The 17,140-nt window shown below is 42.3% G+C and overlaps 1 protein-coding gene across 1 annotated transcript; it reads right to left on the bottom strand.

Moving 5' to 3' along the window:
• Positions 1-745: 745 nt before the first annotated feature.
• Positions 746-16,671, bottom strand: BPIFC (BPI fold containing family C). Its single transcript, XM_048301731.1, has 16 exons — positions 16,371-16,671; positions 15,067-15,193; positions 14,578-14,689; positions 14,335-14,463; positions 13,388-13,543; positions 12,561-12,624; positions 11,647-11,707; positions 10,639-10,730; positions 8,341-8,514; positions 7,595-7,648; positions 6,129-6,299; positions 5,527-5,594; positions 4,195-4,237; positions 3,300-3,363; positions 2,451-2,527; positions 746-1,266 (listed from the first exon to the last, which is right to left on the bottom strand). Exons 2-16 carry the CDS (start codon positions 15,170-15,172, stop codon positions 1,225-1,227), a joined length of 1,413 nt encoding a protein of 470 aa, XP_048157688.1. The 5' UTR covers positions 15,173-15,193; positions 16,371-16,671; the 3' UTR covers positions 746-1,224.
• Between the last annotated feature and the right edge of the window lie 469 nt (positions 16,672-17,140).

Genomic DNA, 17,140 nt, shown 5'->3' on the forward strand with positions numbered 1-17,140 from the left:
TGCTGGCGCGGCTGGGGGAGCCCGGGCTGGGCACCCGGTACCCGCGGGCCAGGGTGCGAGAGGGAGCGCAGGGCGTCGCGTTTGTACCTGGCTGCCTCCTCCCTCGTACCACGTACGGCTGGGGCTGGTTTGCGTGGAAGAAACCCAAGTGTTTTTTTCAAGTCTCTGTGCTTGCTAATCCCCGGGGCAGAGTAGCTTTGGCCCGTGGGGTTTTTAGGTACCGCGCTGCAGCACGTGGGATGAGCTCTCTCAGCTCCAGACAGGCAAAAGCTGCCTGCACCTCATCACTGAATGCGTTCCTCAGCATGAAGGAAACAGGTGTTTGGGAGGCCAGAGCCGGCTTCCCGTCCGGGTTTGGCCAAAGCACAAGCGCCTGTAGGCAGGCATGGCCCTCTGCAGAACTGTGTTCACATTTGCACACTAATAAAGTATTGGATAAAAAGGAGGAGAAAGAAAGAGGGTAAGATAACATACTCAAATGAAGTAAGAAAAGTATCTCACTTTCAATTCAGATAAAGATGTCAGAGAATTAGATTTAGAGGACTTACCCAGAAACACTGAAGGAGTTAAACGTATCTAACCTGGTTAAACAGCACTGAACAGGGCACACGACAGGCACAAGGATTTGAAGAGTTGCAGGGAGAGAGGGAGAGTAGTAGTGCCACTTTGTCTCTGTTCCCACTTCTGCATCTTAAGATTTATGTTAAGACACTGCAAAGACTGGGGACAGTTCCCAGTCTGACAGTTCCATGGTTCTAGAGAGGGCTCACTCCATACTTCATGCATTGCATACAGAAGGGAAGTGTTTAAGATTGTTACAGTAGAAACATATTAGCAGCTGTATCTGCCCTAGCAGAATTTTGACAATGTACTTTTCCCCATTTTAAGAGATTGCAGTATCTTTCTGGAAGCATATAGACAAAATTGTATTTCAAAAGAGTCATTAATCTTAAAAACATTTTTGCATCAGTTAAACTATAGAATAAATAAATGTCAAGCATGTGTTACATGTTTTCCCTTGGGTCTGCTTTTACCACCATTATACCAGCTAACCATTCCATCAGCTTTTTTTGATTCCCAGCACCCCCTCTTGCCCCTAACCAGGATGGGGGTTGTCAGAGCTCAAGTTAAACATTTCAGCAGAACTGGACAGTGCTCAGTCTTCAGAGTCACATTATTGTCTTGATTTGAAGTTCATGCTTAACAAGTGGTCTGTCTTCTCCTTTAGTGTTTGTAGTGGACATCAGTCGAAATCAATACGTATCCCTGTGGGGAGAAGAACAGTCATGGACATACTATGAATTAAAATGAACGTGTTGTTTTGCGTTTTTTTTTTTTGTTGTTGTTGTTTTTTTGGGGTTTTTTTGGTTTTTTTGGTTTTTTTTTGTTTTTTTTTTTATTTCAAATTGATCTTGGTGTTTAACGTCCAAAAATCTACTGAGAACAGCTGAGCCTTGGAAGTACAAGTTTTATACAACTCTGTCCTTTGAGCTTTGCAAAAAGGCTCCATCTTTCCCTGGGTGCTATCCCTTTGCACCATGTTAGTGACAGGAAGGAATCTAAAGATCATACAGCCTGCTTAGGAAGGTTCATCTGAGCCTTGAGGCAACTAGGCAATCATCACAAGGTGGGATTATTTTTTACCTAATTTGTGCCACTTAAGAATTAGCCATTTATTCTAAACTTGTCCTTAAAGTTTCCCCCATTGTCAGCACATACAGACCTTTGCATTTCCTTTCCTGAGCTGTGTTTTGTGCTTAACTGCAAACAAAGATTTAGGAGTCTCTGCAAAGCTGAAAATAACTTTGAGAAGTTGGTAAAGAAGTGGAGGAATGCAAGAGGCTTACTCATTTTCTGGGCATTTGTTTGTCAGCAATGCCTTTGTACTGATTGACTGCCTAGCAACATTCTGTATGCTCAAACTAAGGGCTAGATTTGGAGAAGGATAACCAGAAGGCAAAAAAATATTTTCTGAGAGCTCACTAACTACTTTTGGCTACTAACCTGAGTCATCATCACCAAATATTGACAAAATCTGGGCATCCTAGGTGCACAAAATTGAATTTGCCTCCCACTCATATTTTAAGTATTCAACAGGACTGTGAGGTAGTGATAACTCTAATTTGATGTGATTGGCCAAATTTGAGCAATATGTTAAACCTGTTTTTATACTGAATTGCAACTTGCAAGGCTGAACAAGTTGTGCATTTGATCACTCCATAGTTATATATTCAGTTCTAACTTTTCCTCTCAAAGAAAGATACATTTGTTTCTAATAGAATTTTACCACTATTACAGATCTCATTTTAAACCCATTTTTACTACTTCAGTAGCTCAAATACAGCAATTTTCTGGCACAATAGAAGGTGAATATATGCCTAGCAAAAAAAAAGGAAAAAGAGGGATAACCTTTCATAAAAGAAAATCTTTCGTAAGTATCAAAATCTCACCTGTACAATTGTAATGTGAGGTCTTGTCAAGGTAACATTGGCCAGATTGGGAAGAGGGAATCCTTTTGACAGTTTAGCTTAAAAAAAGAGGCAAAAGATGATTTAGGTATGCATCTGAAAGATAATAAACACTTGCCTTTCAACAACACTGTTTATCCAGAGACTTGTAGGTCATTTATACCAATTAGCCTCTTAGTCTTCACAAGCAACCGTGGGACGTAGCTAAGCTGCTCATTTACCAGTGGGAAAAAAGATTTACAAGTGCTTCTCTCTTGGCAGAATGTTGCAGCCAAACCAAGGCATTTCATGTCCAACACATTACATACTCAGTGATTTGTCCCTAATGATCCCTGAGGGATTATTAATACAGCTCTACCATTGTTAGAACCTGTTCCCATTTGTATCCATTAACTAAAGAAGGTGATGTTCATCCCAGTACAGAGGGCTGACACAAAGCTCTACCTCCCTCCAGGGCCTTAAATAAGATTGATGAGAGGCAAAATCTCTGTGCTGGTCCAATAAAAAGGAACACATTTCACATATGGTGGCCTCAGGCAGGTGTGCAGATGAGAGAGACATGCTTTTCTCCCTGATGCATCAGGGCCACCTAGACTGAGATGAAGGCAGATGAATTTTTACTTTCCAAATAATTTTTGCCCTTTTTGCAGAACAGTGCCAGTGAGAGGGAGCACTTAGACCCCTACAGATCAATCTCCCCCTTCCACTGCTTACTGGCTGATGGTCATTTTCCATTCCAATTAATGGGAGCTGAAAACTTAATCAGAAAGTCTGTAGAATCACACATTCTGCTGGAAGCTTTTTAGCTGATGCTTTGAAATACAACCTTACCATTAGCTGATGGAATTACTTCAGTCTGTAAAATGTAAGATAGGATGTTCTCCAGAAGCAAGACCTGCCACAGACAAGAAAAACTGAGTTAGCCATCATTTCCTGATGGCAGTAGAACTGTTGTGCCCTAATCCTGGGTGGAGTTAGTAGGCTCTTATTCAACTTCCAGCTCTCTTTTGGCCTCAAAAGAGTCACAAGCTCAAGTGAACTTTGGAGCTTAAGGTTTTGGAATGATGCAAAGGAAGTGGGATGCAAAATACAAATGGATTTCATTATGCTTGGCCAACATTTTAATTTAAAACAGTCTATTTCCTTTATTTATTGTGAGATAATTTATCACCAATAGCAAAGCAGGACCAGAACAGTTTTAATCCTTTCTCCTCAGATATTTGGAACTGATTGATTATACTGAGAATGAAATGACTCTCTGCGGAGGCACGGTTTTCCCCTGCAAGGCTACAACTGTACATATTTCAGGCATCTGAGGGAAGTATCTCGACTCCCCCTCCTTGCCGTAATTCCGAGCACCTTGATGAGCGTCACTGCAGCCCACGGAGTGCCTGTGCCTCAGCCATACATGTGACCATTAGACGGCGCTCGGCTATGCTGCTACAGGTCAGGTCTACTCTGTTTCACTGGGATGATTCGACAGATCTCTGCTTACTGCAGCCGGGGAACTACAGAATGTCTCCTTTGCAGAGCATTAACTTGCCCCAAAGAGTATATATTTAAGTTCAGAACAGAGAGGTGGCTGCCAGAGGACAGGAAAAGAGCCATCTGGGAATGAAGCCTAATGATTTGGAAATACAGATAAAATTTAGCTGCTTACTCTTTAGCCTTGATATCATTGATATTCTTGGTTTGCATTTCCTATACGCTTCAACTACCCACTTACCTCAAAAGAGCCAACATTGGAGTGGGCTAGGGAGAACTGGAGCCTGAGGGAAAGAAGTGAAACAAGATGAGTCACTAAGAAAGGATAAACACACTTATTCTAATCGTGTGCAGTCATTGCTGTAGAGCTCCAGGCCTTAGGAAGCATCTGTAAAGAGATTTCTGAAGCAATTTCACACACTGCATACTGCTGCATAGAGAAGGACGTGGTTTTCTTGAAGCACTGCTGAGCATCCATGCAACAGTGTGCTGGAAGAGCTGTAGCCAGCAATATGAGTGTGCTTCTCCCTCTGTGCTGTTTTGGAAATCCTACTGACAATTTATTTTACCAAGGACTTGCAGGGTGTCAGGCATTTTGCAAAGATTTTGGTACATCTGCATAATGCTTTTGTGTGAGTCTTACCAGGAAGAAAGGATCTGTTCGTGGTACGGTACTGCTGCTGCTGGCTTTGTTGCTACTGCCTCTGTTTCCAAATTGAAATACTTATTCCCTATGTCACTCTTGTATCCAGCAAAAGATTTCTGAGTTTCCTCAGCACCAGTACCTGAGTTCTCAAAACCAGCTTCCAGCACACTCTAGATTTTCCTCTTTGAAAATTACTGCAGAAAATGCTATCAGCACTATCCTCCTTAAATTCCTAACATCTCTCTGCCCTGATGAACTCTGCATGTTCTTAACCCTGTGTCTTTCTTAGGGACTTTTATGAAATTGGAGTCCCAATTCCCAGTTGTGAGGTCCTGGTATACAGAGCTTCTTCTCCATGAAATGTGACATACTAGATGTGTAAATGACCTAGCCTCTGGTCTCCAGCTTTCTGACCCTTGGAAGCTGCAGGACTTCAGTTAGTGAATGTCTGCTCTAAGAATATCTGCATAGGGGACCTGCAGGGGCCCAGGTTCTTTACTGTGCCCTGGACTGCTCTGACATTCTTTAGTGGCACAAGTTGTCTAGAAAACCATGACATCTTGCCAGCTGGAAAGTGATGAAGGAAACTCTCAGATGATTTATGGTCATCCAAACTGCCCTACACGCTTAGTTTACCTAGCTCAGAGGGGAGTAGAAGTAAAACCAGAGAAGTCCAGTGAGACCACTGCCCTGCAGCAATCCACAGCTGGTGGGCAGTCCCTTGGGGACATGGCAGTTGTCAGAGAGAAGCTTCCTGCCTCCTCTAAACTGTACAAGTGCTGCGAGATTTAGAGAAACTAATGCAGGTGAATTTACCAGCGAAACATATTCATAGTTATCTGATCATATGTCTAAACTACTAATGTTGGGATTGCTAACATTGTTTTCCAAAGGGCTGGAAATCTTTTTCATCCCAGGTTGGATTACCTGTTCAAACACAGCGAGCCCATCAATTTCTGATCAAATACATTCAGAGAAATGCTGGTGTTGGCTGCCTGCAGAATAAAGAAACCATGGGTTACCAGACATAACAAACCCCACGACCCTTCATGTGAATTAGTCACCAACACATAAATACCATCTTTCCAGTTATGTATGGAAGCTGTTTTAGGTAAATGCAACTTTCTCATTGCAAGGCTGCACACAGTAAATGTCTGTTTGTTTGAATGGCACTGACAGGACCTGAAATGGGGTAATGAGATTTCATTAATCAAAGCCATGAACAAGTTGCCAAGAGGCATGACTCATACTTGCTGAACTGTCATTCCACAGAACAAAACCTTGGTTAATCAAATCAGAGTCACTATATGTTTGGATTTTTGTCCATCTGTAGGAGAATGTTCTTTACCATAGAAATGTCCTATAGGCTAGGTGAGGTCATGCCTACACCACCTGTGACTAAGGGGGATTTGCATGTTTAAGTACTAGAAATTTGGCATTTTCTTTGTTTCTTGTACAGAGATTTAACAGAAGGAAGGAACAAACATATTTAACCCTGTGTTAAATGTCACCTTGTTTGTTGTACTTACTATGTTCATTGTGAACAGAGACTGGGTGGTTGAGTCTGGCAGAACAGCCAACACCTCCATGGAGCCCTGAATCTCTACCGTGAAGGAATCCTGCTCTAAGCTGATGATAGGGATTTCAGTAGCCATTAGCTTCAACATCACTGGGTTGGGTGTAACTGAATATTTAGCTACCTGTAAGATTCAAAGACAAAAAAAGAGAAAAAGAAAAGCACTTTTCTCATAAAATGGATCAGAATACCGCATGTTCTCAGTTTTGAAGCAATAATTTTAAAGTAGTTCCTTATGATGAGGTTAAGGATAGCTGCTAACATAAGATTCTTTCAGGTAAGAAGGAAACAAAGATTTCCTGTGGTGCTAAATTAACAGTATTGGTCACTCAGGAATGCAGTGGAAAATTCCTTCCACTTGAGGAATACAAATTTTTCCATATAATTTCAAGAGAAATTAAATACTAAATTAAACAGAGGAGATAAATGGACCATGAATTTAGTCATACAATAAAAGAGCTCAGGAGTTACTCACTTTGAAATTCACCCATCTCAGGAGATGGGTTCCTCCTCTGGACTGTCCTCAGAGGAGCCTCACTCTGTTCATTGCCTGAAGAGTGAATAGGCTCACCAAGTTCAGTATTTGAAACAGAGGGGGTGGAATATCAGCATCAATGCTCACGGCATTTTATGGAGAACACCATACATGACTGCCCTTGGAGAATTCTTACCTTTCTGAGGAGGGAACTTAATAACATCTGGGAAGCAAACAAGAATGTGAAGTACTTTGAACCATTAATCTGATTTCACCCATCCTTGGCATTTATAGCCTAGGGCTTCTTATGCTCATTTTTGGTTTGTCATTCTGTCTCAGAAGGCTGGTAGAAGTCATCTGTGCTCATATTCCCTGTCCTGTTATATTCATCTCCTCCACCTAAAATAAATGGAAATCCTGTGCATCTGCCTTGTCTGTTCCATAGGATGTAATGTTTCCTGACCATCTGTTAGCTCAGTTTCCTGCACATGGTCCCTTCCCAGGTCTTTCTGCTCATCAGTCACAGGCCAGCAGCAAAGCAAAGAGAATTATGCAGGTTTGGGGAGGAGAAAAGTGTTTTTTTCTGAGCTGAGGCCCTCTTGGAGGTCTCTCAAAGCAGGACTCATGACTGGAAGCTTTTTGCTGCGCAGAGCTGGTTTTAGGTGGGAACAGCTGTGGCTTGGGCATGGTGCCCAGAGAAAAGATTGATGTGCAAGGTTATGGGCCAAGATTATGTTTGGTAACAGTGCAAGTCATTCAACTCATCATGGGGTGGGAAGTGACAAGGCCCATCTGCTCTGCTGTTACAAGGCACACATGTGCCCGCTTCATCAGCACAGGTGCCCTGCTGGCCCTACAAGCCTTTGGGATACACCAGTAGTGAGGTGTCTTGACACCCACACTGGGTGGCTTCCCAAAGACTTTGTGAAAGTAATGATACTCACCTCAGGGATGATAGTGCCAAATATCTCTGTGTTTATATTAAAATAGCTGCAAGTCTGGAGGAAAAAGAAAAGTGAGAAAACAAATGAGTTACCAGATTTGACCTTCATGGTCAGCTTTTCTCTAAATGCATTGTTACTGTCATCTCAATGAATCTTTGAGTTTTTACCCCTCAGAAATATTCCCAAGAGACTCAGTATACTTAAAGCAGATTCCCAATAATATGTGCCAAAATAATCCCTCAGAAAGCAAATGCTTAGTGTCATTATAGTTTGGGCTGCAGTCTATAGGGTTTGGGACTTACTGAACCTCCTGCAGTCAGGTTAGCCAAGTCAGGCAGCCTCCAAGGCACAGATGCTGTGCTTTGACATATGCTTTGCTTACAGGGTCCCTGTAGTACTTTCATTCTATGAAGATCCCTCAGCCACTGAGGCTGCAAGATTCTCCAGAGTTGATCCCTTGTCCATATTAGTGAAGTCTGTGCCTCAGGTCTACAAACCCCTTATTTTTTGTAACAAAGCTGGCAGTATTTGGTACTTTGCTCAGTGGAACTTGGCATGCCTGGCTGTGGCCTGAGGCATCTATATAGAGCATAAATAAAAGAGAATAACAACACCCTAGCATTTATAATCTCTTGTCTCAGGACTCTACAGATGAACTAAGAGTTTTATATGGCCACATACTGATATCTGGCAGGTCAAAGCCCTATGTGAACCACTCTGACCCCATTCCTCTGTGTCCTGCTCACCTCCTCTGCAATGGTTATGTTGAAGGCCCCTGTGGTGTAGTAAGCAAATGAGGAGGTCTGAAAGAAATACTCAGAGAAGGCAAGGTAGAGCATGGAATCACTTTGGTCCGGGATTGTGAAGGAAGCTGGCACGTAGGGAGAGTCAGTATAGTTTCCAGCTGGAAAGGCTACGCCCTAAGAGTTATTGTCAGAGATAAAAAAAACAGAATCAAAATATAATTTTACCATGACTGCAGACAAGGAATGCTACTTTCCTTTACTTTGCCCAGGCTATTCATTTGGTATATAAATGAGTATGCAGGCTTTGTAGTACACCCTGAAGGCTTGGTGTTTTCAAGCAGGTGGTGAGGGCAAGTTCCAGCATTTGGACATCTCACAGATGAGGCCCAGGATCTGTCTTTTGGGATACTGGTCACCTACCAAGGACAGTCTGCCACCTCAGATCACCCTCTAAATTAAGGGTCTAAATGCATGAAGAACATGACTAGTGGTCCTCCTTTTTGAAAAGCCTTACTTTCTCCTATCCTTATCTCCAAGAATTTAAATCTGAGAACTGCTACTTAAGAGCCATCCAATGGTCTCAATTACAAAATTGATCTCTAAAACCAGAGGTCTTGGTTAAAATCAGCACCTTACTTTACCCAGAATCAAGCTGATAACTTGTGCAGACAAAAGGCTTATGAGAGAAAGTTATGTCAGACAAACCTAAAATGCCTATGTGTCTTCTGCACTACTCATTATATTAGTCAAGCCTTGCAGATCTAATACGTCCAAATGCATCCAGATGAAACAAAAATTGATTTAAAATGATGAAGACATTTAAAGGTTAAAGTTTTTTATTAGTTCTCCTGTTTCTGTTTCATCTCAAGTGTATTTTGTCTGTCTTTATTTTCTCATCTAGCTCTAAAGTTCCTGTTGCCTTTTAAGGACTATCAAAATGCTTACAAAGTTCTGGATCACAGCTGGTGACCTCCTACTCAATACTCACTTGCTGGATTTACCAGACACTTGCTTAGTATATTTCCTCCATGTAACTTGTTGGGGTCCCTCCCCTGCCGTGTAGCCCTGGGAGAGGGGCCCTGAGGGCACAGGCACGGGGCTTCCCTGCCCCTGCTCAGCCTCGTTCCCATTGGTTGGTTTGTGTTCCCTGCGCGGGCAGAAGGACCCTTGGTCCCGTGACTGGAACAGTTCCTCGGCAGAGCTCTGGCCATGCGGCTGGAGGAATAAACATCTCTGAAACAGCTATCAAGAATCTGTCTGTCCATATATATTTCCTTTCCACGGGACTCCTGGTTTGATATATGCGTGTTGCAGGATCCCCACTGCAACAGTAACTTACATGGGAGAGTAGCTCTTGGAACAGCCATGATTTTACCTCTTTAGTCTGACTCAAGTCCCTGCTTAAAATCTAGTTGCTGCAATACTTAGAAGAGTTTCACAGCAGCTGCAGAGCTGGTATGCTGAGACCAGTGTCTACCATACAAACAGATACAAACTTTTTGTTCCTTTGTGTTTCCACCTCTCTTATTTCCCTGTTGTCCTTTTCTTTTAATATTTAATTTATAGGATCTTTGTGACAAGACTGTCTTCTCATTTTGCCTTTGTAGAGCACCAAGCACAAGGCATCTTAAACTTAATTAAGGATCTCAGATACTATAATGATGACAACTACCCTCAACAAAGTAATTTCAGAATGAGGAACTAGTCATATTTTAATTTCAGTACATAAGGAGACTTTTATCCTTAATTTGAAACAAACTTTCAAGTCCTTGGACTCGGCAGGACTCCTTGGGCTCCTGTGCTTTTGAAAGGGTCTTCTGTCTTCCCATTCAGGAAGCCAGAGGCTTAATTCTTGCTCTGATAGTCTTGCTCTTTCTTTTCCTCTCTCATCTGACAGCAGACACATCTAGTTAGTCCCATGTATGGAAATATTACACTGACTGAACAATGAAGTCCCAGATATTAATCAACAGTGAGAGAATGATGAGGTTGAATAGTTTTTTCTTTCCTTTCCCTTTCTCTTTTCTTCTACCTTGCTTAGTCAACTTTAACTGCTCTCTATTTTTTACAACCAACTCAACAGCTGTTTAAAGAAAAGGATGTGGCCTTTAAATAGTTCATTTCACAACAGGATTGTTACAAATTACTACTGTAACAAACACAATAATGCTTTGAAATGTCTGTCTTCTCAGGCAATGAGCCTTTATGTTCAGAACAACAATCACGGTCATCTTAGAAAGTGTCTCATAGAATGATGGAACGCACAGCAACCTTGCAAAGAGCACTTCAGGCAACTACCTTTAAGTCCAGGTCAATGAATGGTCGAAATACTGCTGGCAAGCTACTTAAGGAGTAGTCTACTTCAGCCAAATCATCAATCTGCATTGCAACTGTAAGGGTGGTAGATCAGACACACAATATTACAAAAACCACAGAAATAATTCTATGTATATTTAAATCTAAGTTTCTGACAGGGAGTAACACAAGTTGTTCCAGAGAGTAGAGAAAAACACAACCAGGAACCTCCTAACATGCATTCTGACCTAAGATTTGATGTTTCAACTGACACCCTCTGTAAAGCACCTCCTCTAGTTTGTCTGTTGTTTTCTCATTGTGGAAAGTAAGTTTGGTCTAACCCAAAAAAGGAGATAGCCATATCAGTGCTTCAGGGCATAAGGAGGTGTTGGGATTTCTTGTCAAGCAGTTCTAAGAGCATCCAAAGTGCCTGTAACGTGCAAATACTTTCCCAGAAGGAGGGTGCCTGATTTGCTTAGATACCCGTGTTTTGCACATGGTATCTGGCCAACACTGGGGGTGTCTTAAATGCCTGCAAATCTAACCCAAAGTGGTTCAAGTGAGAAGGTTTTTGCAAAGAAGCTTTTTCATTTTGCCTCCCGCAAGTCTGATGAATAGGCAAGTAAAACTTAATTTCCAGGCAGACTAGGAGAGCAGGCTTCAGCCTGTAAAGTGCTGTGTGTGCAGGAGGACTTGGAGCATGGTAAGGGAAAACTGCCTCAACATCAGTACTGTGTGGCCTCTAAGTGGCATTTCTCACAACAGAAGTGCACACTGCCACACTTGCAAGCTGAGAATTGCTACCAAGTCCTTGGCTCTTATAAACACAAATTTCTTGCTCAAGTAGCCCAGTCTTTATTTAACTGTGGTTCTGTATGCAAGGGAGCAGACGGAGCAGAAGGACTGATACCACTCCTGGAGGCATCGCCAAGCAGCTGCCATTTAGGAAGTGACCGAATTTCACTGATCAGAAGAGAGAAAACAGAAGGAAAGGTATCACTAATGACTCACCATTCAGTGATTGGAGGTCTTCATCTATCAACTGGATCCCAGCTCTGATATTGGGACATGACTGTAATAAAATCACACTCAAGTTATAGCCTGATTAGCTTGGATGTGTAAGCACCTCTTACATGTGTGCTAGCAGATCTTTCTGCTGCACGACACACATTGCAGCATTTGTTTATCAAAACACCTAATCTGGCTTCTCTTCAGCTAACTGGATCCCCAAGGTTTCTGCTTGGTGCAAGGTAAGCATGCCATATGTCAGAGCTGCAAAAAAGAGGCAAGTTTCCAGAGGCAGCCTGATGGGGGTGACAAAACCACAACCTTAAATAGTGCGAGGACGGCTTTCATATTGGTCTCACGAGAGAGATCTCAGAATCATAGAATCATTTAGGTTGGAAAACACCCTTAAGGTCATCGAGTCCAACTGTAAATCCCTGGACAGAATGACAGCCATCTCAAGCTCTGTCTCCTCTCAGTGGCTCTGGGCAGGATGTCATCAGAACTACTCACCTCTTTGATACTATGAAGTTGAAATATGTCCTACTGTCAGCTGATATACTATAATTTCTCTATGCATTGCCCAGTATATGTTTCGTCTGCCGAGCCCAAAAATGACCTAAACCCCAGGCAGGTAGGTACACAGGCAGGAACTTACTCTGCATTGGAATGGAAAAATAACTACATTTTCCATCCCTACTGGTGCCTTGGTTGAATGTAGCTGTGTCAGTATCTTTGCCATGAACCTGGCACTTTATCTGGAATCGTTTCCGGCTGGCAGAATGATGACTGTGCTGATCAGACCAGCATAGGACTATTATAAGATTATTTTTCTAGTTCTTCCTTTGCAAAGTTCACAGCACTGACTTGTGAATGCCATCCTCCTTACACCCCTCCCCTACACAATGTGAAAGGCTTACATTAGTAACCAAGCTCCTGTGAATGGGTTTCTTCAGATACTTGATAAAGAAGTTATGCAGGAAGCTAGAGGGAAGGAAGAAGGCAATTAATGGGTCAAGCACTATGGTCATTAACAGGAGATCAGATATCGCTGCAGAACATGAATTTAATGGCCTCTTAGTGTGATATTCTAGTATGGCATGGGAGCTTTTTGAAATGTAGAAACTATCAGAGAGACACCATTTAAAAGATGATAATTTCACCATTGAGCATCTCAGCCTGGGTTAATTCATATTTATGAGAAGGGAATTCTTCATGGTACCACCATCATATATGTACAAAATAGTCTCTGCACTAGGAACTTCCAAAACAAGTAAAAATAAACAAACAAAAACAACCCCCCAAAAAGGTGACAAGAGTGGTATTCAGAAAGTGAGAAAAATATAAGAAAACAATGAAATACTGTTTCATGGGGCTGTATCCAGAGGCTTAACAGACAGCAGTCTGGTTCTGTTCAATTTTGGTAGCACTGTGACTAGGAGGAGTGAAGCATAGTACAGGTATGTAACTTCTACCTAGAGCTGAAGATTAGAGCAGCAGTTTGAAAGAAGTGGTGCTGAAGAAGCACAAGGGATTGTTTGATTCTGTCTTTATCTTCTACTGTGTGTAAATACAAGGACAAATATCAATGTTGGCCATTTTAATGCTGTATTAGGGTCCCAGTTCTCACCTTTGGTGCCTATGATGCCTAAAAGCAATTCTGTGTGCCCTAGTTTGTGAACTTATCCCTGTGCCATTCATTGACAACTATTTTCTGAGAGAGTTTATACAGATCTCTTCCACTTACCCACTTTTCCCATTCAGCTTGATATCTATGTCACCAGAAGTTGTCTGGCAGCTGGTGAGGGATATTGACGTGGGGCCTGTATTATCCAGGGGTGTTGAAAAGATTGCAGTAACGAACACCTTTGAAATGTGCACTGTGCCTCTTCCACTGTCTTTGCTGCATAAAGTGAAAATAAATAAAAACTGAAAACCCCCCACCTTTTCACTATGGAATTGCCTGGCAATGCAGACTCGTGGCCGCTCCTGGTCACTGCCATTATTCTGCTTTGCTTGCCTGTGTTGGGTGCTTGCCAGCGAGGGCACTGTGCCTCCTGCTGTGTCACCCCCATCAGCTCCTAGGTCCCCTCCCCCTGCATGCAGCCCTGCTGTCCCTGGCAGAAGTGCAGATCAGAGACTGCTGTAATTCAATCACTTTAGCCATATAGGTAATGTGGGTTGTGGGGAAGGGAAGAGGGTTTTCTTTCCTCTGGAACAGTTTGGGACTAAGAAGGTGTGGAGACTGCTCTAAGGATATTGCCATTTGCTCATCCATTTTCCATCAGCTTTTGAACTGTATCTCTTGATAGCATAGCAGAGGGTTTCTAATAGTGTGACTGCACGATGAGGGTTTATTATACTGGACTGTGATCCACCACACTACAGTTTGTCTAAATGTGTCATTAGCTGTCAGGCTGGACAATGACAGCATTCAGCTAGAGCAGCAGTCCTGTACTATTCGCAGCAGTGCTTCTCAGACCTGGGCTCTTCATCAGTGCTGATGTCTGAGGGGGCAGGGGCTGTCTCCCACCAGCAGACCTGTTGAGAAGCATCAGTATGTGCTCCTGGGTTACTGCTGCCAGCTGATAAAGAGCACCTTTACCATGAAGGGGTCACAAGAATAAACTAAAATATGCATTTTTGTATTATCCATCAAGAAAAATATCCCAGGACATGCAAAGCTGTACATACAACATCCAGGTCCTTATGTTCCAGTTCATATCGATGGTTAGAGAAGCATTTCCAATCACCAGTTTTATCCCAGACCCTGGTAGGAGGGAGATGGAAGCACTGGGTAATTCAACAGCAGTAACACGTATTCTAGAGCATGAGAGAGAAAAGATAAAAAAAAATTGTATTTCATGAGTCAGAATGAACACAAAACAAGATACAAATTTCAGTCAAACACAATTTTCCCTCAGAGAGAATACTTACCTTGAGATGTTGTATTTGACATTACCAAGCCCAAATTTCTCATGGCCAGTCAAATCAGGGAAACGCTCCTTCTCCATATTCTGCTTCAGGATTTCCAGCCCAACCTCCTTGGCTATAGGAAAACAGTGACCAGTTCAGTTGCCTTTGATAGTGCCTGGGAGTTCATAGTTACATGCTTCTGGCTTAGGAAATGTGATGGACAGAGAATCAGCAAGAAGGTGGTATCTCACTTGAGACCCAGCAGTGCTATTTCAGGTCTCACTCCTAGTCATGGCAAGAGCTGAACTAACTGATTCAATATCTGAGGTCAGATAAACCTTGCTATGATGTTCAATGCTGTCAAGCAGCTTACTGACTTTGCTCTATTGTGCTGTTAACCTTTCCTTTATAACCTGTCATTAGGTCATTTACTCCCACTGCCCTCTCTTTCCTTTGTCATATCAGTATTAAAGGGAATGCCACTACGCCTCCTGAGAACGTCACACATACCATACTCCAGCCCCTTCTGGGTGATCCTCACTTTGAGTCCAGGGTTGGCGCTCAGTTGCCCGCTGAGCAAACTTAAGAGGAGGAGAGAACAGCAAATCTTCACCATTTTCCTTGTTTTTTACAGGACCTGTTAATAAATATTTATAACGATTGCAGAAATCCATGCTGTGTCACTTGGTGGTTGTACTCCCTCCCCCCCACTACCCTGGACACCAGCTTTCCCTCCAGAATGAAGAAAGTGGAGAGCCCAGCAACCCTGGAAGAGAAGACCCATTCTCCACAGGCTGTTATAAAAAGTGAGATCCATGGGGTGGAAAAGTCAGCCTATTCACCGCCATAGAGATTGGGGAAAGTGCTTGGGATACATCCATCTGGACAAACATTGAATTTTTAGGCTGTAATTTGGTGGCTCTGCAGGACTCACCACAGGGATGGTGAATGAGTGAATCAAATGCCCATCCCAGGGGCTTCTGTGACAGGATTTAAACTGAGATCGAGCTATCTGTATGAATCACAGACTGCATGTAGTGTGAAAGCAAGAAGGTCTAGCTTTCAGCAAGGTTTCCCAGGGAGAATGAGAGAAGCCACCTGATGGAGAATTTTTAAACAAAACTGGACAAAATCAGAGACTGGTTTTGGTTTTTTCCCCCCAGAGATGGGAACAGCTTTCTATGGAGTTATTTGTCATCTGGGACTGACCCAGCAAACAGATCACATTATTATGGTTTTCCTCATTTCCAGCTACTACACAGGATTATGAACAGCTGAAAGTACAGGAAAGTGTCTTTTCTAGCATTACTTTTACAGGCAAAATTTCTTTAGTTGCCATGGGGCTGTTGAAGAGCTGGAATGAAACCATCTACAAGCAGACAATTGCCTCTTTCCTAACACAGGAAAAATTGTTTTGATTTTGCTGCATCTTTCACTAGCTGCTTCATTAGCAGAGGTAACAATATACCTCAAACCAGAATATTTTTAGTCATGATCATAATTTAAACAATCTGCAAAACTTATGAGAGAACATTGACTTAAGTTTTTGTAACAGTTTCGAGCAATCCTGAAGAACACCTTTGCCTTTTAGTATAACTAGTATTTTTTAATTTTAACTGACAGATATTGAGAGATGAAAGAAACACACTTCATAAGTAGAACAAAAGCAAGGACTGGAAGGAAATGTGTCTTTGACATATACATAGTTCTCAAACCTTAAAATCTCAAAATTTAACCAGATTTAGCGACATCTATCACTTCCCAACAAAGCCACTCCTTGACAAAGTACAATCACCATGTATTTGTTTCCATACCTCTCCTCCGAAGGCTGAAGAGAAAACCTTTGCTGTAGCAGACCACAGGGCTGAGGATGTTGCAGGGAAAACCTTCTACAGCCATGACCCCATCTTTTATAGGAAAGACCTGTGGGCTTGAAGAGAGCCAGTTGCTATCATCATCAGCAGTATCACCCAGGGAGTGGCCTCTGATAACCACATCCCAAGCTATTTTGGGTGTCCCAGGTTAAATCTATCAAATTTCATGTAGGGATAAGCAGAGGGCAATGTAAACTGTTGGCTGGGGTTACTCAGGTACCAGGATGCAGAATTCGGGGTGAGGTGCTGCCTTTGTGGTAGACTGTTTCAGCGCTGGTTTTTCAGATGAGAAGGAAACCCCAGGGAGAATTCCAGTATTTCCACAGGACAGACATTCATAGCAAGGTTTATATTGTAAAATAAGTAAATTAATGTGCCATCGATATGAAAAACGAGACCCATTTGTTTGAAATTGCTCAGGACACAGGAAACCATAAACAATATAGTATTTCTATTATAACATATACATATATATAAATACACACAGACACTACAGCGTATATATCTTGTACAAATAGATAGTATCAAGTCCTTACAGTCAATACTTTCTGTTTCTTCTGCTCTTATCCAGTTAACCAGTACTTCAGCTAACCAGTACTACTTGGTTTGTCAAGGAGGTGATTTAATCAATTAGCTTGCAAGTACCAAGCAAATTCCCTCAGGCATGGGGCACTTTGCTGGACAATCTGAGTCACTTCTTTGTGCAATCC

The sequence above is a fragment of the Corvus hawaiiensis genome, chromosome 4, assembly GCF_020740725.1.
Source record: "Corvus hawaiiensis isolate bCorHaw1 chromosome 4, bCorHaw1.pri.cur, whole genome shotgun sequence".
NCBI classification, from domain to species: Eukaryota; Metazoa; Chordata; class Aves; order Passeriformes; family Corvidae; genus Corvus; species Corvus hawaiiensis.

Bases quoted from the DNA above. Each gene is read 5' to 3' on its own strand.
- BPIFC (XM_048301731.1), bottom strand. From the start codon at position 15,172: ATGGTGAAGATTTGCTGTTCTCTCCTCCTCTTAAGTTTGCTCAGCGGG. The intron at 14,690-15,066 runs GTATGTGTGACG...GTTTTCCTATAG, and splicing joins CCAGAAGGGGCTGGAGTATG to CCAAGGAGGTTGGGCTGGAA. The intron at 10,731-11,646 runs GTGAGTCATTAG...CCACCCTTACAG, and splicing joins AGACCTCCAATCACTGAATG to TTGCAATGCAGATTGATGAT.